This window comes from Onychomys torridus, chromosome 17, assembly GCF_903995425.1.
Source record: "Onychomys torridus chromosome 17, mOncTor1.1, whole genome shotgun sequence".
In the NCBI taxonomy this organism is placed as follows: Eukaryota; Metazoa; Chordata; class Mammalia; order Rodentia; family Cricetidae; genus Onychomys; species Onychomys torridus.
Genome location: NC_050459.1, coordinates 51052078 through 51074781, shown reverse-complemented (window position 1 = coordinate 51074781; position 22704 = coordinate 51052078). Strand labels below are relative to the sequence as shown.

Genomic DNA, 22704 nt, shown 5'->3' with positions numbered 1-22704 from the left:
TTAATATTTTTAAATTATATTTGTGTTTTAATTTTACATATCAGCCATGGGTTCCCCTGTCCTGCCCCCTCCCACCCCCGCCTTCCTCCTAGCCCCTCCCCTCCATTCCCATCTCCTCCAGGGCCAAGACTCCCCTGGGGATTCAGCTCAACCTGGTATAATATAATTTCCACATTTCACTTCTCTTTCTCCCTCAACCCCCTCCCATAAATTCTCCTTGCTCCCTCTCAAATTCATTGCCTCTTGTAATTTCATTGTTGCTGCACACGCACACACACACACACACACACACACACACACACACACACACACACATACACACACACACACAGACACACATTTATATGTACTGTAGTACTGTAGCAGGAGTCTTAAAAGGTCTAATTAATAAAATCAAACCTGAGGCTAGATATTGGGGTGAACGCTGGAAGATCAGAGAAGCAGAACAAGACACAGCGTCCTCATCTTGCCAGATCCTCAGTTGATCCTGTTTCCTCAGACTGGAAGCCTCTGAGTCCTCATCCAAATGGATTTCAGCTGAACTGCTTCTCGAAAGCCTGAAAGCTACACCAGCCAAAAGCTTCTAGTTTCTGGTCTTCACGCCTTATATATCTTTCTGTTTTGCCATCACTCCCTGGGATTAAAGGCTCACTTCTTGGTATTAAAGGCATGAGTCACCACACCACACCACACCTGGCTGTTTCCAATGTGGCCTTGAACTCACAGAGATCCAGGGGGATTTCTATCTCTGGAATGCTAGGATTAACGTCGTGAGTGCCACCATTTTCTAGCCTCTGTATCTAGTGGCTGTTCTCTGACAGCAGATAAATTTATTAGTGTGCACAATATTTTGAGGAACACAATACCACCACAATGTACATATGTACATATACACATTTCTAAATATATGCCTGCTCAGCTATATAATGGACTGACCGCACTGGAGACAGATTCCTTATATGAAAAAATATATGTATATATTATATAGTTTACATTGATATATATATATATCACAGACAACTTTGGGACATCCTGCCATCTTTGTGGCCTGTGCATCATTTACCCACAGAGCATCTAAGACAGCATTAGTCCTTACTCAAATTCAGTCATCTGAACAGGGAGAGCGATGCAGTTAGACACCTGACATGGGCCTCCATTCTCCACATGTTCAGCTACTCAAATGTATGTATATCCAGGAACACACATGTGCACACACAGAAACATAATTGATCATCTGCTTTCATATTTGTATGCCATATTTGTTTAAATAGAAACAACATAGAAGAAAGCCATTCTGTTCAATAAAATGTCTAACTGTGAAGCTCTCTTTTATCAAAGACCAATATGTGCCATAATTGTCAATATCTGACTAAGTTAAGACACTTAAAGTACTGTTCGTAATGAATTAAGAACAATTTATAGTTGTGTCATTGCACTTATGGGAGGGAAATAAAGGTAAGAAGACAGCTGGATTTCAATAAACGATGCTATAAGATCTGTATTGAAAATAATGGCCATCCTCTAAAAAGAATACTGTCATTGTAGGGGACAAGAACTAAACCAACATTTAATTCTTCCCTATTCTATGGCATATAAAATTGTCTACCTAATCACATGACAAGCAAAAAATTTCCTGAACACATTTATATTGTTAAAGTCTTTTGGGGGTGCTTTTTGGGCATAAGCAGGAGGCTGAATTAACTCACATTACATTATGATATTGAGATAAACATACCAGCTTCCTTCCTTAATGTAACTTTAGAAAATGTCACATTCTGAATAATTTAAATATTGATCCATATGATATCAATAGTGGACCAAGGAAATAGAGTCTACTTCAGGAAGAAGTATAGACAGGGCTCTGCATACACCCTGAGTCACATTCATATTTTTAGATACTAGATTGTTAATGTTATTAATTTTATATTTAAATGATCATTGAGGTGATTAAAATTTAGAAATATACTTCACTATTACTTTGAGCCAAGAACACACTTTTTTATTTTACTTATACCAGACTAGGGATGCCAACTCTATTAGTAAGAATAAAAAATTAAGTTATTATTTGAAAAACCCAATTTAGTTTGCCTTCATCAACCAATACTGGTGCTAAGATCAGGTTCAAATGATTTTTGAGAACTAAATCAGGATATTCTATCATAACGAGTTGTTATTCCCCTTAACAGATTATTCTTAAGTGTCTATGTTTCCTTTTATATGTTTTGAGGGCAGATAAAAGGAAATATTAAGTAAGATCATGTCCTTGAATTTATTTTCTGTGCCAAGAACTGATACAGGTCTCAAAGAACTTTTCAACAACTTGAAGACTGAATCATGTATTTGATTTCCCATATCATACAATATTTTCACTAACTCTTTCAGAATTTCCTGCAAAGCACCTTGATAATATTCAACTCTACTCCTTCCCACAGCTCTTCCTTATGCACTCACCAATTATGTTTCCTCTCTTTAGAAGAGAAAACTGCTCAGTCAGTAGATGTTCTGATAATCTGGTTCTTGAAATCCTCCAACCTCCTCTTTCAAGATATTTCCTGGAGCTTGGGGTAGGGGTTGAGCTATAGATGTATTAACTTGGGTCAAGCAACCCATGATCAACTCATCTCTGTACTTTGACCTCTTGTGGCTTTCTATAATGATCTCTATCTGCTCCAAAAAGTAATTTCTTTGTTGAGAATAAGAGCTGCATTCATCTATGAACATAAGTAATGGTATATGCCTTTATTCCTAGCAGTCAGCCAGAAGCAGTTGGATCTCTGAGTTCAAGGCCAGCCTGGTCTACAGAGCAAGTTCCAGGACAATCAGGGCTACACAGAAAAACCCTACCTTGAAAAACAAACAAACAGCAAAACAAAATGAACAAACAAAAGAATGCAATGATGAATTACACTGTCATTGTAATACAAAAAAGAGCACATCAACTACAATTCAATGTGTTTTAAAGGAAACTGAATGTGTGTGTGTGTGTGTGTGTGTGTGTGTGTGTGTGTGTGTGTGTGTGTTAGAGAGGGTCAGAGAGAAAGGGAGAGGAAAGAAATGTAAAGAGAGAGACAGAGACATGAGAGAGAGCAAGTTTATATCTCTTTGAGGATGAGTAGAATTATGCAGTATCAACACACATATGAGAATATACTACTTATAGATAGAAACAGTGCATTTCCTGCTAAAAGTCAGACCTGATAATTCCAGGCATACATTTACCCTGCTCACATTTGCTGATGAAATAATAACATACAATTCTAAGGATTTATTACAAGCAAAACATTTCTTTGCTACTTTCTTAAATTTATTTTTTGAAACTTCACACATGAGCACTGCATCTAAATCAGTTCTGTCCTCAGCTTCCCTATTCCAACTACCAACTCCTCCTGTGGATCTCCTTTCCCCTGGCTTCCTCCCAAATTCAAGAACTCTTCTTGAATATAATATATATATATATATATATATATATATATATATATATATATAGATAGAGAGAGAGAGAGAGAGAGAGAGAGAGAGAGGGAGAGAATGATAGATAGATAATTATTTTACACAAGTATATACAACTTGCTGAATCCATTTAGAAGAGTAGTTCTCATCTTTCCTAATACTGTGATTCTTTAATGCATTTCCTCAAGTTATGGTGATGCCCCCAACCATATAATTATTTTCTTTGCTACTTTATAACTATAATTTTTCTACTGTTGTGAATCATAATGTAAATATCTGTGTTTTCCAATGGTCCTAGACAACTCCTGTGAAAGCGTCATTTGAACCCCAAAGAGGTCATGACTGACAGGTTAACAGTCTCTGATTTAGAAAGAAATACATGTTCTTACATAATTCTGACACCTGAATTGGTACAAGAAGAGGTAGTTGCCTTATAAAACATGATAGAGTGACAGAAGACATGTGTAGCCCTGAAGCCCTCCATACCTTCTATATCTCTTCTGTATTTCAATAGGTATGATTTTCTTTGAATTAAAAGACAAATAATGTTGCATCTCATTATGTAATTTGAAATGTTATAGACTATGTTGGAACAGAAACTATAAGGTAAATATTATATGATTTTTATAAATATACATGTGTATAAATTATTAATATTTAGTATTTTCCATAGTCACAAAACATCAAGATATTTAAATATGGTATGTGTCTATTTGTCTTTTAATATAAGAACTCTGTGTCTGAAATAGTGTAAACTAAAGAGAAGAGAAATGGTTGCATGCTCCCACTGATTGAGATCTAAGATTTTTGTATGTTAAATGAAATTGTGTGCTTTCAAGCATAATCAAAAATTCTAAGCTGGACAAAATGTTTTCTGACATTGGATTATAAAAGTAACAGTAATAAATTTAGACTTATCAAACTATCAGTGCAATGAAAACTTTCAACATGTGGTGTGTCTAAGAACACACCTGGCCCATTACTGGTAGCTGGGATAGAAGGAATTTATAATCCATTATAGGTTACAGTATCAGTAAAAGCATGGTTCTGAGTTTAAAACATAAACACGAAAGTAACGTAAGTCTGTCCCATTAGCTCAGCTGTGGGATCTCCTACATCCACAAGAAGAGAAGGGAATAAACCAATGGTAACACTATAAAAGCAAGTAATACAGCTGATGGAAAATATAGTTGAGTGCTCCCAGCAGATGAAGGTGTGGATTTCTCCATACATCATCTTAATGGCAATATTTTCCACAAAGCGACATGGCACACTTCTTTCATATTTCATGAGTTCTATTTGCCTGACTTCAAAATGCCAAATGTGCTGGTGAACAGTGCCTTAATATTCATGGGATTTGCAGATGGCTTTGACAGTTGTCAACTAGAGGAATGGCTTCATCAGCAAGGAATCTGACTTATGATTTCCGGCACACATAAAATCACGTAGTCATTCTCATATGCATTTTCTCTGAAAGGTATTCTTTGCATAGTTATCTTTTATGAAAATTATATGGATATAAATTCTTTATGCAACAGAAATATATTTCAAATACTACTTGGCTTTACACTGAATATTCTAGGGAATTTTATTAGCTAGAGACATTTAAAAATTGTCCTACTTTTACAAATGCAGTTGGAAAGACATAGTCCAGTAAGTATCCTGAAACATCTCAAGAATAGACACCATCAAAACACAAGTCACACATCAATGGGGGCAATTTTTACCTTTTCTTCTTATATAGTTTAAACACATATTTAATTGTTTAGTTTAGGACAAAATATTAAAGCATCTCTGTTCATCTCAAAGGGCTTACAGTCTGTTTCTTAGGCATAGTCTAAGTATTTTGTCCATGGAACTACTATAAAACAAACTGAAATTTCCTCATGCAAGTCATTGCTATCAATCCTGAAAGTTTTATAAGGTTTTTCATACAATGGCAGTAATTAATTTTACATTGAATATATTTTGTCCACACACACATGTACTTTATGATAATTCACAATAGGTGTTAGTTCATTGTATGAGTAGAGAGAATCAGTGCTATAATGTTCATGGGGTTTAGGCTAGACCTATCAGCTGTTTGGTCCTGTTTGGTCAGGCTTTAGCCTAAGCACTTTATGAACATTATCTTGATTAACTAGGTGCTATAGTCAACCCATTCTGTAGATGAAGTTAATGAAATAACCCACTGAAGATTTCAGCACCTGCAAATGGTTGAAACCTGGTTGTAGATGTAACAGTCTTATTAAATAAAAAACACTGAGCCAAATGCAGAGTTAAAAGCCCAAGAGGCCAGAGCAGTAGCTAAGAGCTGAGACTTAAAACCGCGTTCTTACCCTTTGCTGCCACTGCTGTCCTTCTCCTGAGAAAGAGATCTACTTGCTGTGTATTTGTCTTTTTATTGACTTTCTGTTCTGCCTTCTCATTGGCTGTAAACCCAACCACATAACCTCCTCATCACTGTCTATACAGACTTCCAGGTCTTCTATGGTTGGTGCTGGGATTAAAGGCATGTGTCTCCATGCTGGTGGTATCCTTGAAAAACACAGAGCTCTGCCTGTCACCTGATTGGTATTAAGGGCATGTGCTACCACTGCCAGACTTCTGCTATGGCTTGCTATTAGCTCTGACCTCCACCCAACTTTATTTATTAACATACAAATAAAATCACATTTCAGCACAAATAAAATTGTCACCCTACCTGGTGAGGACCTGGACCATCTTACTCCACAGCCTGAGCTCCACCAATACTCTCAACTCTCAGAATATGAACCTCAAAAAGAACTGAGGTGATAGTCCCCCCCCTCCCAGTTCTCTTCTCACACTTTGCAAGACATAAGTTATTTATATTTCTATTGAGCAGTAACTAAATTTTGTCTGGAAATACTCTCTGGGGATTTTATTCTTCCAACAATGGAACCTAATGTACAAATGATATGAAGTTTCAGAGTTCAGTGTGACATTTTTTTTCTATTTTTCTTAGTTCAAAAAATACCTTTTTAGTTTTAAGTAACAATGTTATAGTGGCATCCCAGAGAATGGTGAGGGGATCTGCAGTACTGATATCAATTAACTATACACCCTTATTTCCTGGAATTTCACTATTGGATTTACACTCATAAGAGTACAAAATCCTAATGATTATGTATAACAGATGATAATACTTCAGCACTGCAGAGGAAGAAGGTACCTTTATGAGTTTAATGTTTAGCATAGCCTACCTAAGGAATTCCACACTACCTAGAAATACACAGCAAGACCCATTCTGAAAACAGACAAACACAAATACAATATCAAAGAATGCTAATGTTTCAACTTCCCTGAGAAAATGGCACTTTCTTCCATGTGTCTTTGCCGTGATTTAGCATTGGCCAGATTATCCTATCTGTGTTTGTAGCTGGTTGTTTAAAAATATAAATAATACCTCAAATTCTGACAGTCACCAAAACCTTGGATTTGGAGTTACCAAATTTGGAGTCACCAAAACCTTGAGACACAAGAGGGCACAGTTGCCCTTTTCTCAGCATTTCCCTAGCTATCCCCTATCTCATCCATTTGGACATTCTTTCTAGAAACATTTAAATTCTCTCATCTCCGTTCTCTACCCATTTCCTGCATATTAACTCACAGGAAGTCTAGAACAATACCGTAAGTTCTTAACCAGGAAACAAATGCCTTCCCAGGTCTTCTGTGAGTAACAGATGGAGATAGGCTAATGCTAGAACCTCCTAGGACACCTAGGGTGATGTAGGCAGGGGTGAGCAGGAGATGAGGACCAACACTGGAGGCTGTCTTCTGACATCCACATAGTCTATGACAAGTGTCTACCTGCACACACACACACACACACACACACACACACACACACACGCCCAACACATCAGACACACACATTCAGCAAACATCATTCTAAAGCACATTTCCTTTTTATTAAGAATTTCCTATAACATATTTCATCATATTCACTGTCCTCCCTCAACTCTTCCCAGATCCACCTTATTTCACACCCACACAATTTTCCATACTTGTTTAGTTTCTTTTTATTTTTATTTTCAAACCATTAAGTTCAATTTGTGCTGCCCACATTCTCTTGGATATGTGGTCATTCACTAAAATGTTGTTGACATACTAGAGGCAGAAGCCAATAAATAATTATGGGTGGGATTTCACTATCACTAACTCTAAGCTGGGGGATATGTAGACCTTGTACATGTTGTTAAAATGTCTGTCCATATGTGCAACTGCCTGTTGTGTTCAGAAAAGAATGTTTTCTTGTTGACATATACTGTCTCTTATTTTTACACCCTGTCTGCCCCTCTTCTACAATGACCCAAGGGGTCATGGGGGTCAGCTTTCAAAGGAAGACTAGGAAGAATGAAATGGAGTTTGGGGTGAGAGGGTAGCATAGTGGAGCAAATACAGGAAGGATGACTAACATTAAAGGCATTTTGAAAATGTAACATGAAAACCTACTACTATAGAAGCTTCCTAAAATATGTACATAAACATATATATGCATATGTAGTATGCAAATAAGATGAGTCCAAATGAATTTAACTTACAAATTGTTTATGAACAAATAACAAAGCATGGTACAAGGAATGAGTTATCTTTTTTTTTTTAATATGGTGGCCAGTGATGTCCCATAACCTCCCAAACATTATTAACTATTGCCTAGGTTCTTGGTTATCCTCAAGAACTTAACAATAAGTTCTTACTCCTGAAAATACTATGTACTTGAGTCTTAGGAAATGGAGATATTAAGCTGGTACTGGCATGGGAGCTTCATCAATCCTGGTTAGCATTGATAGTGTTGGGCTTAATGCTAGAGGAGAAATGTAATCATTCATCACACTCATCTGTGAGCATTGTGAGCTACAATAATGACTGACTTGGTGGAAAATGCCCACTGGTGAATTATGGAATGAATGTAATGGAAATAACCACCAATTTCTGATTGGTCTTAAGATTTGTTCTAGGAGACAAAACAGACTTGGCATGGCTTTTGTGGCCACAATCAATGAGTTTACTTTTTTTTTTTTTTTTTTTTGGTTTTTAGAGACAGGGTTTCTCTGTGTAGCTTTGTGCCTTTCCTGGAACTCACTTGATAGCCCAGGCTGGCCTCGAACTCACAGAGATCCGCCTGGCTCTGCCTCCCGAGTGCTGGGATTAAAGGCGTGCGCCACCACCGCCCAGCTATGAGTTTACTTTTTTGTCAGTAAACTTTGAACATTTTTTTTCTGTCATGTTGATATTGAGTTTTTTATTTTTTATTTTTTTTTAAGAACATGAATCTGGGTATAGGAGAAAGGGACAAAAATTATATGACTCATAACAGAAGCTATAAGAACTCAAAGGTCCATAAATAAATAAAAACAAAATACATATTATTTGTACATTTACACAGACATATTAATTCACATATATGTATGTCAGTTAAGGTTTGTCAGTCCCACACAAGAAACCAAGTAAAGCAAGAAGAGACTAAATTTCAGGCACACATGCATATATAGAACACTCTCTAAGGTACCCAATCCTCTGATACCCTCAGTCTCTAACCATCCACCGAAAGAAAGGATAACGTTTAAGAAACTTACATAATAAAGAACCTTGCTTACAAAACCAGGTTGAGCACACAGGATAACTTGCAACCCCTGCCCTTGGGAGGTTGAGACAGGGGAATCAAGAGGTTAGGGACAGCCTTAACTACATACTAAGTTCCAGGCTTACCTGAGCTAAATGAGATCCTATCTCAAAGAGCCATTAAAATAATAATAAAGCTACATAGTCATTTTCTTTCATAACTAGGGGGAGGAGGGAAGTAAAATTTGAAATGTTAAGGCTAAAAAAAAAGGGGGGCCATTTTAAAAATTCAGCCAAAAGGGACACCATCACTGGCCCTCAGAAATATAAGAAAATAGCCTTTAAGGCTATGTTGAATTTATTTTTGTCTAGTTCTGTGTGCTTTTTAGACTTTGGCTTTTGGTTTTTTGTTTGTTTACTTGTAGTTTGATACACAGAAAGGTATAGGAAGAAAAGACATCCATCCATCTCTTGCTTCCTTCTTTGTGGACTGGAGTAGTGGGTTTCTTAGTAAGCCTGATAAAAATCGTTGAGCCATTTACAAGCCTATCAGCGACTTAGGAACTCTGGGTCTGTTCTTAAAGCCTCAAGCAGATGCTGTAAATTATTGACTGCCAGATTTTTTTTTTAGCTTAAAGGGGAATTATGCGATGTACTTCCTACCCCCAAACCCTACCACCTTTAACACACTTAACTGCCTAAGACACAGCTAGAGAGAACAGTGGGTATGCTTTGGCACTGAGGCACTTTGAATGGCCCACAGCATGAGCAACTTCAGAAGCCACAGTCTGCAGACGTATTCTGATCGGCCTTGTACAGGAGTGCGATTCAATCTCTCTTCACAATCCAGGACTTTCTCTGCCAGTTTCGCGGTTTAAATGGCGGCCATGCCAGTATCTGTGATCCAGACCACCATCAAGACCAAGGTATCACCAGGCCTGGAGTCTTTGACTATCGTGGGGTCCCCTCGGGCGTTGTTCCGACCCCTGGGCCTTCTCCGTCTGCTGCAGCTGTTATCTACCTGTTTGGCTTTCTCACTCGTGGCCTACAAGGGTGCCTGGATGGGCTCCATGGTCAACTGGTGCATGTTCTCCTGGTGCTTCTGTTTTTCCATGACCCTGATAATCCTCAGCCTGGAGTTGGGTGGATTCCAGAACCGCTTCCCCCTGTCCTGGCTGGATTTCCCCATCACCTGCGCCTCCTACGGTGTCCTCTTCTGCCTGTCGTCTTCCATCATCTACCCTATCACCAGCGTGCGGTTTATGGCTCATGGGTCTGCCAGAAAATATGCCATCAGCGCCACAATCTTCTCCTGCATCGCCTGTGTGGCTTATGTAACAGAAGTAGCCTGGACTCAGACAAGGCCTGGTGAGATCACTGGCTATATGGCCACTGTGTCCGGGAAGCTCAAGGTCGTTGAGTCCTTTGTAGCCTGCCTTATCTTCGTCTTCATCAGCAACCCACACCTGTACACGCATGAACCTGCTCTGGAGTGGTGTGTGACTGTGTATGCTGTATGCTTCATCCTAACCATGGTGATCATCCTGCTGAACCTGGGGAATTGCACCAACATCGTGCCCATCGCCCTCCCTACCTTCTTGACCAGCATAGCCTTCCTGTCTGTCGTCATGTACACTACCGCCATTGTCCTCTGGCCCCTCTATCAGTTCAGTGAGGCAACTCCAGGCCAGTCCCACAGAAACATGGATGCGACCTGTCAGTACACACGTCCACACTCAGTGTGTTCCTGGGATCGCCATCTGGTAGTGGCGATCTTGACTGGTGTCAACCTGCTGGCGTATATGACTGATTTTATTCACTCTAGCTAGCTGGTGTTTGTCAAGGTCTAGGGGTCCTGTGGCATGTTCCTGTGGCAAATTCTCCATTCTTCTTGCCCTGTTTTCTCCTGTCCCCTCTTCTTTATACCTTCTATCGTATTCATTGTTCATTTTCCGGTTTATTTTCTTCCCCCTTCCTTTTCTGGTTTGTTTTCTTTATCATGATCCGGCTTTTGCCCCTGAGCTGTGTCTCCAAAGCCCTCCGCTTTTACACTTTTGTTGGTCCAATCTACGTTTTTCTATGAGTTTTCTCGTCTCTTTATTTCCTGGTCGTATCTTTCTCTTGCCTGGGAAGCCCTCAGACTTCTTGCTGTGTCTATCCGCTACTTCCACCACTAAAGGCGTTGGCTGCACAAATCCCAGACTCCTGTGTAGCTCTTCATACCAGGAACCTATGAGGCCTCTTGCCAAACCATGAGGAAATGCTGTTTTAAGTTTTCAGGTTCCTTCCTTAAGCACTGTTATTCTTACCTTGTATGTGTCATGTTCCCTCAGTTAGTACTTAATTTTTATTTCTAACCCAAAATACTATCACATGTCAGTCTCTGACTCTGTCTGGAATTCCTCTTTGCTTGATTAATTACTATTGTATGGGTTTGATCTCAGATTTAATATCTCAAGTCTTACTGATCCCACATACGCAATACCAAAGCATATTTTATTTCATGTGCTCATCTGGACACCATTATCTACTACACAGAAAGTTATTAATAAATACAAATAGAAATTAATGTGCTTATTTTATAAGTCCAACATATAACATCCATACAATATAATAATAGCTTCTAATAAAAGCCAATATATTTTGACTTAAGAAATTGAATGTTTTGTTATGTTGTTGAATACACAGTTTGCTATGTATAAACACAACAATCCATATATATATATATATATATATATATATATATATATATATATATATATATATATATAGTGGTGGTTCTCAACTCGTGGGTGATGACCCCTTTGGGGGTTTGAATGACTCTTTCACAGGGGTTGCCTAAGACCATTGGAAACACAGGTATTTACATTATGATTCATAATGGTAACAAAATTACAGTTTTGAAGTAGCGACTAGAATAATTTTATGGCTGGGGGTCACCACAATATGAAGAGCTGTATTAAAGGTGTAACATTAGGAAGACTGAGAACCACTTATATAAAGCATAAGTGGTTCTTTCATTGCATCACTTTCTAACTATATTAATATTTCCACTGATAGCTGTACTTTATTTTGTATAACTAATGAAGCCACAACTATAATACTACTTTAAGATGTTATATACAATAAACAGTTGGGTTTTTTTCCATGCCTAGTCTTTTCTCACTTAAACTAGACAATAAAACTAAGGTGATCATCAGACTTTATTTTACAAGATTATATTGGAGCTGGGCGGTGGTGGCGCATGCCTTTAATCCCAGCACTCGGGAGGCAGAGCCAGGCAGATCTCTGTGAGTTCCAGGCCAGCCTGGGCTACCAAGTGAGTTCCAGGAAAGGCACAAAGCTACACAGAGAAACCCTGTCTCAAAAAACCAAACCAAACCAAACCAAACCAAAAAACAGCAGCAACAACAAAAAACAAGATTATATTGGAAAACACAAAGAAGGACTTTCTTAAATGTAAGAAGAGCATTTTCATAATTTTCACACAAAAGTTATCAGTATTGATTTTAACTGCCAACTGAGGCTTATTTCCCAAGAAATAGCACAACAATTTGTCACAGAGTTGATTATATTTTCGCAAGGTAGGGACAAAAATACATAGAATTTAATTATTAACTAATCTTAATTAAGGAAAGCAAATGAAACTCTAATCTGGACTTTCATGAGAATATCAAAAAATACTTGCAAAGAACTCTGGGGAAGATTTAAAAATACCTATGCATAACAGCAAACTATCTGGCAAGGTTACTACAGATCTCTCACCAAAAAAAGTAAAGAGGGAATTTGTGGGTAACTTAAAACAGTTTTAAGTTAAGATAACAGACTATTTATCTAATTTACATATTATGACTTTTTGGCTTCAGTTTTATATCCAAGAAAGGGAAAGAAAATTACTGAGTATGCCATCAGGGAATCTTGAAAAAAATAGGGACAGAAATCTTATTTATGGGTGTTTAGGAGACAAATAGGGTATAAAAGTGGGTTGCATATTTGTGTATTTTCCTAGAAACATTGGGTGCATTAGCAGCTGCGCAGTAGGATAACACCTATACCCAAAATGACTCCTCCAATAGGATCACACAGGATGGGCTGTGCAGAAACCATGAGCTTGCCAAAGACAGCACTTCACAGTGCAGCTGAGAAAATACTTCAAGAGGGAAAGTGAGAGTGGAAAGGTGTAACAAGCTCCTGGGGACTCGTACAGAAAAATACAGAAGACAAGCAGCGGTGGTGAAAGCACTCTGTTATTAATAGTTTTAACATGTTTTATTCCAAAGCAATCTCACTGAGAAGTTATTTTATGTCTATCTGTATAGCAGCTATGAGAAAAGTCACCACCAGAGCTGCGAAGCTAGTCTTACTTTAGATTTTAAATGACAACAATATGCTCATACCACTTGCATTTGATTGAGTAAGTAAAAAAAAAAAAGTATCAGTCTTTAGATATAATTTGTTTGTGGAATAGTAATTTATGGAATAGTAATCATAATGAGCAACATTCTGTGAAACACATGTAGACTTACCTTCCTGATTGTTGGAATTCATGCTTCTTTTAGAACAGTGCCCAATGGATTTGGGGAATAAATGGAAGGTAGGGAACTGGGTATCCAGAGAGAAGTCACTCATTGAGTTTTGTCTAGGAAAGACATATATTTTATGATAATATCCGTAATTAATGCTTTACCAGGAAAATACCTTGAAAGATTATTTCAAAGGCATTTCCCCAGAAAGATCCTTCTCAACTACTTTCATCTCCTCATACAGACTCTTCAACATGAGAAAACTGCTTCCACTTTACATTTTAGAAAGCAGAGGCAGAGAGACTGAGTAACCACCAAGGATAAGGTTCTATGGTGAGAGTTTAAAAGAGCTAGGTTTGCAACTACATTAGTCATGATCCTTTCACATGCAGTACTTGGTTCCTCCAGTGATGATTAGAATAAGCAATATTCATGAATTGATGCACAAGTATCATTATTCTGTAAGAATGGGTTGTAATGTAACACCATCCTTTGGCTGAATTGCCTTATAGTATTATGTACTAACTTCCTCATTCCACTCCAGTTATATTCTTTATAAATTAATTTAAAGCAACAAGAATATATAGTATAGTACTTTTGAAAGTTCTTTGGAATTAAAGGAAAATTGTCATCCATATTTGAGATTTTAGGTTGTTAAACAGCTCCATTGATTCATCTTACAAAATATAGATTACTGCATATTTAGGAACTTTTATTTACTTATTCAGTCCTATGATTCAAAGTATTGTAAATAATGAGAATGGAGACTGGATTGGAATGGTGTTAGTTCTCCTATGGTGTTCGCTCTGCCAAAGGCAACATTTAACCTTTTTAAAGAAGTCCTCTTGCTATTGAATTTCTTAAGATTAAATGTGGCCACGAAGTGGTGGCATATGCCTTTCATCCCAGCACTGGGAGGCAGAGGCAGGTTGATCTCTGTGAGTTTGAGGCCAGCCTGGTCTCCAAAGTGAGTTCCAGGAAAGGCGCAAAGCTACACGGAGAAACCCTGTCTCAAAAAAAAAAAAGGAGATTAAATGTGAGGTGAGCTATCTATTGCATTAAGGGAAAATTATTCACACACTATTCTCATACAATGAGTCAGAATAAAATTGAAATTTTTGAGCATAAACTGAAAGATCTTTTGCTTTGGATAATTCATAAACATTTGCTAGTCACTACTGGAAAAATCTGCTGGTGATATCCTAAATGCCATAGTTCCTTTATGAAAACTGATAGATCATCTAATATGACTTAAAGACATTTTATAATGTTTAATTTTATTTTATGTATGTGAGTGTTTCCCATGGTTATATATTTTTATCATGTGCATATTTGATGCTTGTGGAACCTGGAAGAGAGCATCAGGTCTCCTTGAACTGGACTTATTATAGACTATTATAAGCTGTCCATGTGTGTGCTGGGAACCAAACTCAGGTCTTTGGAAAGAGCAACAAGGTCACTTAAGTGCTGATCCATCTCTACAGGCTCAATTTTCTGATTGGCATGACAATATGCTTTTAATTAGAATTATTTTATTCAGCAAAAATTTCTTCATCACTTACTACATGTCTGGTACATTGATATTGGTGCATTTTACAGATATCGACAATAGTTCAGAAGATATGGAAGGGATAGGTTAATAAAGATGACGCCAAATGTATTGGCATTTCCATTGAGATGTTAGCAAACTCCCTTAAATTTGCTCCTATTTCTGATTGTTTTGATCAGTATAATATTGGAGAAATAGTATTATAACATTTCTTAGTCTGAAGAGAACTTGCTAATTTTACCTCTGCTTTCTTTTAAAATTTTGATCTTCAAGTAAGAAGTTTAATTGTATGAAATTACTGTTCTGCAATGAAGCCAGGAATGACCTACTGAAAGGTCATTAGAAAGACTGTGGATATACCAAGCAAGACCCAAATCCTATCAGGTCCCCTCTTTGAACATACACATCATGATGTAATATTATAGAAATTTTAATCAAGAATATATTTTTCTCCAATGTTTACTTCTCAAATTCTTATCAATATAATTAAATATCATAAAAATTTCCATAAACATCCAATCACATGAAAGTGATTTTTAAATTAATATCAAAGGATACTATAAAACTTAGGAACTCTTCACCTATTCTAATATGTAATGTTGGAACATCAGTTTACATTATTTAAAAGTTATAGTGTAAATAAAGTGTTAATATCTGTCATAGTAATATAATTAATGAAGGCTATATATTGTATATGGCACACAAAAATAGTAAGTTTCAACTTGATAATTTATATTTCTCATTTAGAATTTCTTATGATATATAGATGAAAGCATATACAGTAGTGTTTACTAAAAACCTTTGCCCATTTTTTGTAACTCTTCAAAAACCAAGTATTCAAACATATCTCATTCCCTCACAAACTATTTCCTTTCTGTTTTATCTTCCTGTGGTGAATTTCCCTGGAAAATATTACTTGTGTTACAACTTCGACAACATTGGTTAGCTGATTTGAACATCAAGGATTGCGGAGTGCTAGCATGTTGTAGGTTTGGAGTGAAATCAGCTTAAACTGCCCTCAGCCCACTTAATAGTCACTTTTTGCCCACTTCTGTGTTTGATCAAGTCCCCTTGCTATGTAACAATACTTACCTTTCATTAACTCAAAAGATCAGGATTACAATTAGATACCATCTGATATCTATACCATTTCCTCCCTTCATTATAAATACCTAACATGGTGGTCTAACATATTTTAAAAGTATATTGAGTCAGCCTACTTCATGGGTCCCAACAATGTATTTTAAAAGTATATTAATTCATGACTTTATTTGTTCTGTTAAAAAATAAAACAAAACAAAACTTTATGAAACTGTTAGCAAATTGAATTTCTGATCTTCAACCACTGTCATTCATGAATCCGTGTTCTTTATCCACTTTTATTTATGTTTGCCCCAGAAAATAATCCTCTATTGTTTGAGTTGAGAACTGAAATTCCTGCTTCTTTAGTGTGTTATTGCGTCTGGTCAGTTACTCACACTCCTTAGCCATCTTTGGTGCCTCCTTTTTTATTTCGAGACACTATGTTCCTTCCATACACAAAATAAGTTAAACATTTCCTCATTATCCCTCTACTACCACATTATTTTAAAAAATTTTATAGGTTATTTCTGTATAAGAATGTTTTGTCTAAATGTATGTATGTATACTACATGTATGCCTGGTGCCAACAAAAGCCAGACAGAGCTTTAGATCCCCTAGAACCAGAGTTGCAGATAGCTGTGCACTGTCAAGCAGGCATTGGGGCCCAAACTTGGGTCCTGTAGAGTAGTTAGTGTTCATGGCCACAGAGCCATTGATCAACCTTACTTTTCTTAAATCATCACCATCCTTACCATCATCATAATCATCATCACCATCATCATCATCACTATCATTATCATCACAACACCATCATCATCTCCCTACTTTTCAATAACCAATTTATATCACTGCATACTTTTGCCAAATGACTGTCATGTTTTACCCTGCTCCAAGTTTTCAACCTAGTACATCAAAGAAAGTCTTCAAAAATAAAAGTTGGCCATTCCATCCTATATACTCAATATAAAAATATTAAAAATCCCAACACAATCTAGAGAAATAAAGATGAGAGACATTTTTTGTTAATTAGTATATATTTAACTATAAGCTTTCACTTATTTTTTAACTCTCCTATACTTTTCTCACCTTAGTTATTGTGCATATACACCATGTTGCCTCCTGTACACAGTCAATTAACCAACAAAATCTTGTTTTCTTCAAGATAATGCTCATTAACAAATTAAGATAAAACCAAAATGCCTTAAAAGCAAGCTCTTTAAGTACTTTCTTCATTATGAGTGTTATACAATTGTGATAGGTTCTGTGTTTTATTATTATTATTAGTAGTAGTAGTAGTAGTAGTAGTAGTAGTAGACATTATAACTTGTACTTTTCAAAGCTAAGTCATTGACAGAGTTATAAGAAGATACCTGTAACCAAGATTTGAAATAATGATAATATTCTACAACCTTGTAATTGAAAGCTAGATATTATAGAGGATTCTAATGAGTGTGAGACTCATGCCACATTCATTGACTTGTTCACATTAATGTTCTCATATATTTATATGCACAAAACACATAAATACATTTATATAGCCGTAAGGCTTTCATGTTTCAAGATATCTATATATGGTTTTCATTTATAAGGGTCTTCATGATGGGAGTAAGACAGCGTTATAAATGTGTATTAATGGGGGTCTGAACTAGCTGTAGCAAACATTTGTGTGCTGTATTAGATTCTCAGCCAATTAACTGAGACTTGAAACTACAGCTGCTTACTGCACTGACCTCTCCCTGTTTCCTGTTAAAATTATTTTCATTAAAAACTTATTTTCATAAATCCCGTAAAGAAAAAACTTAATAGTGATGATGCCTTCAATTTTGGAAACTGTATTCCCCATCCTCAACAATAACCAGATCCTCACTTTACCTTAGGTTCTGCTTAAAGGTGATAACTTCACTACTTGTATTAAAAATCAGTAAGTGAGTTACATTATCCACAGAAAGAATATCTTTTAAAGGGGTTTGTTAGCTGGGTTAAAACAGAATTATAATCACCATTTAAGTATACAGTATAATTTATTTCATAAATTAAGAGAGCTTGTGAGGCACATGAAGCATAATGATCCACATTGAACCTCCCATCAAGCAGTAGGTTCTTGACTAAAACCTGTGCTTCTCCATGCATAAAACTCATGGTAGTAAAGTAAGTTACAATATTTTCCAGTTCAGATATGTGGTAATGTTGTAATCCTTTAAGTGTCTACAATATTCTTGGTCATCTCCTACAAAAATAAAGACATTATATGTTTAAAATAGTTACATACCTAGCATCAATATAATTTGTTATATAAAGAACATTTAGAACTTTAAATTTAAGCTAAAAAACCTTAGACCATTATGTAATCTCATTTTAGTATTGTATTTTGGATTTAGAATCAATATCAAGAAAAGAAATGACTGAATTAGCCTGAAAATGAAATCTTACCTTCATATATGCTTTTCATACAAAAACAAATTCAACAGACCTCTGGAAATTTAAGTAAAAATGAGAGCATTCCAAGCCATCTATTGTAAATTCACTTTGTAAAAGCTCATACTATTTTTACTTTTATCATTAATTACCCATTAAACCTGAAACTTTATAATTATTTTCTTGTCCCAATATTCAGCATTTTTTGTTCTAAGTATATACTCATCAATGCTTACAACAATTATGATTATTTAACAGTGCTGGGGAATTGATACATTTAGTTTTACTCTTTTTCATGCTAACTGATATGTTAGATTTGTAAGACATTAGTGATACTGCATAACAGAATTTAAATAATTTTAAACTCAGATGTTTGTCTTTAAAATCATGACAAAATAATTCATACTACACAACTTTATTTGAGTGACTGGGAAAATTACTTGAGCTACAAAATTAGATACATTCTTTTTATACACATAAAATTATAGGATCTGTAAGATTATACTTTCTAAGTATTTGTAAAATATAATATAACATAGTAGGTGAATAACAATATTTACTGAAGGAAAATATTTTAAAATGACCATAAAAGCTATGATCACTTAAAATGACAATTTTTATCAGGTATATTACATTAGATTGTATTGGTATACATATACATATATACATATACATGGTATATATATACATATATTGGTATACATTTATTTTCATAGTTCATAATGTAGAATATAAGTGTATCACTGTTCTAATAATGCACAATTGATTAAATTTGAAATATAAAATTTAGAATTAACATTTCTTATTCTTTCTCAAAATACTAATTAGTATAAAATTTTGTATATTACTGTCTGAATATATTATACACTGCCAATAGCATATGTTTAATGCTTAAATCATTATAAATACTAAATTTTTATTTGCTTATTTATTCTACTTAAAAGTTTCTTAATGTTCTTAATTTGCCTATTTGACTTCAAATGCCATTAATGTTAACCATGCTTTTGTATAGTCACATTCTGCTCTTTACTTGTATGTAGTTTCCTATATTTGCAAACTTACCTAAAAAAAACTCAAGATGACATTTAAAGATAATAAGGATCCATTTCTATCATAAACGTATGCATAAGTTTGAAGAACTTGTTTCATTAATGTAGTGAATATTGGTAAGATACAATTGAAGCTGAATAAATTTTGAACTGATCCCTTTGGCAAGGGCTTAAACATTCATGATTTCATAGAGTGGATAAACAAATGTATGGAAAGAGAGGTAAGCTCATGATAATGTCTTTGAGGAGAAATGTTTATAAGAGCAGCGGTAATAACTGTTGTTACAAGATGAAGTAGGAGCTTCTATGGCCAGCTGGTGGGAACCCTGAGAACCTGAGAAGAAACTGAATTAGTCAATTAAATAATGATATTTAATTTTTTTGAACTTTTCCCTCAAAATTATATAGTAGTGCTATGAAGGGGAAACTTATGTATTATAAGAATATTATCAATTTTGATTTGGAAAATTTCATTGTCTTAAAATATACTTTCAAACTTGATTAAGAATCCTGTTATACATTGGTATATATATGATCTTCAAAAAGGGTTATATGGCTGCTTGTACAGCTCAGAGAAGCAGTAATTTTCAATCATTTGTAAAATCCTCTGTTTTCCTTGGAAAAAAATATGAAAGAGTGAAAGAAAAAATTTCTTTTAAAGAATGAGAATCTGAATTAGATATGTTCTCTTAGCATGGTCAATCTTTAGTCAGGCCAGGGTTAAGAAACACTTTGGAAGACCTGGCTGCCTCTACACTCAAGGGATCTGTACACAGCCTTCATTTTCACACTTATCTACATTGTCACAGTAGAAAACTCACTTTAAGAAATGCTCATCGGGCTGCAGTGATGGTTCAGTAGTTAAGAGCAACTGCTGCTCTATTTCAGTTGACTGTAATCACAGCACCTACTAGGGTGACTTAACTGCTTATAACTCTAACCCCAGCGGATCTGACTTCCTCTTCTGGTCTCCTTAGACATTGCAAACAAATGCACACTGTCCACCCTTCCACACATACACAATTACTTAAAATTACAAATAAAACTCCTTTACAAGTCGCTTATACATGAAAACAAGTAGCTGATACATTAAGAACATTTAAAAGAGGAATACTTTATAGAAACCGTTCTGGAAGTTTATTGATTTTTTTTAAGTCTTTTAATGAAAGGTCATGTTTATTGCCTGACTGAACTCTTTCTTTTATGGTATATATTACTTTACCAAATATGATTATTGTAATCTTGATGCCATTCATATAGATTATGACACCCCATATTCTAAGATATTCTTAAGGTATCTTTCATTCAGTTCTTCCAAAATAAGCAAGAGATCTTTAACTACAGAAGCAATAACACTAATCACCACAAACAAAAGCCAGCTTCTCTTCAATTTCTTCTGCTCACTTCCTTTCTTTAATTGACCCAGAAGCTGTCATTCACTCTTGCTGCACCACGCTCCCTGTAGCTCAGTATTGATTCTCTGAGAAAGCTACATGGAGGTAGCTGCTCCTGAATCTATTTTTTCCACCCAGCTTTACTTTGTATTAGTTTGAACAGACAACGCCATCTCTTTCTCTCAAAAGATACATGCCATGGAAATACAAAAAGAAGTATTGGAGCCTAGAGCATTCATTAAGGTAGAAATACAGTAAACATTTATTATATCAGAAATAGTAGACTACACACCACTGACCGAACAACAGATCTGTCAAAATGATGCATTACTTGAATTTTGCCTCACTTTCCTCACCCCTTTCTACCTGCAAACAAACATGGGAATGGATTTTAAAAAGTAAAGTAAAATAAAACTGGAGACAGACCAAATGATATCAGTGATCCCTGAAGACGTAATAAAAGTAAACTGGTAGAGGTCATTATGTTTCCTGTTTATTGATTTTAGTAGTCAATATCATTAGCAGCCAGTAGAAAAAGAAATTCATTGTGAAATTTCAGGTACAGTGTAAAATCAAATACAAGTGAATGCAGTTTAATATTAGAAGAAACAACACATTCAACAATTAATACCAAAAAGAAAGAATTAATAGTCAAATTATTAAAGCATTTCCTACAGACATTAAAAGATTTAGAATGTATAAAATGGAACAAAAGATGATTTTATTGGGATTATATGTACTATAAATAAATATTTGAATGAGGCAATGATGAGTAAAGTGTTTTTTACATGAGCAAACAATTGATATTTTCTGATATTACTCCTTTGGCGTTCCCTCACAACATAGAAGTTATGGTATTAATAATAATGGAAACTCCTTTTGTAAGCTTCACAAAGACAAGAACCTTGTTCCTCTTGCTCTTAATTACAGAATTCCAGTGTTTATAAAATTAAAGAAAGAAATATTTTTGATTAGGCCAATGTTAAAGATTATTTGAAGATATTGAGCCATCAACTGAGAAGAATATTTGATATTAAGAATAACATTATATTATTCTAATACTCTATCCCTGTACCACTGTATCATTCTAACACCATCAATTTCAAATATCACTCTATCACAAATGGTGATGATATGATCTAAATGTGAAAACCAAAAACTAACCCACCAACCTCTATGAGTGTTTTCAAGGAATATATTTTTACAAGGAAAATATACATATTGATACACACACTATATATGAAAATATTCTACTGGTTGGTATGTCTATAGTCTTTTATGTCAATTACATTTCTATTCCTGCCACTATTCTGTAATATTTGTAACCCCAGCTTACTTACTGAAATGAATGATAATACAAGTCACTATCACTTAGTAGCCACAGAAGGCTATAATCATAGGTGCTATAATGATTCAGTGATTCCTTTAGGTGCTGTAGATATCAACTACATCATCAAGTACACATTCCCCACATGCATAGAATAAATGTATTGTATAGATTATAGTACATAATGTAAAGTGAAACACTTTTTTCTTTCATGAACTGAAACCTATAAAATAAATGTATTTTTTAAACAAGATTTCTTTGAATAAACAAGTGAGAACCAACCCATCTCAGATGTTTCCCTGACATGTCATTGTCATAGTAAAGGAAA

At 35.4% G+C, this 22704-nt stretch overlaps 2 protein-coding genes across 2 annotated transcripts in view; both read left to right on the top strand.

Moving 5' to 3' along the window:
- Galntl6 (polypeptide N-acetylgalactosaminyltransferase like 6) overlaps positions 1-22704 on the top strand; it is a 1096110-nt gene that overhangs the window by 205709 nt on the left and 867697 nt on the right. The window lies entirely within an intron of this gene.
- On the top strand, positions 9915-10865 carry LOC118597816 (myeloid-associated differentiation marker-like). The gene has a single exon (XM_036209518.1). The coding sequence runs from the start codon at positions 9915-9917 to the stop codon at positions 10863-10865; it is 951 nt and encodes a 316-aa protein (XP_036065411.1).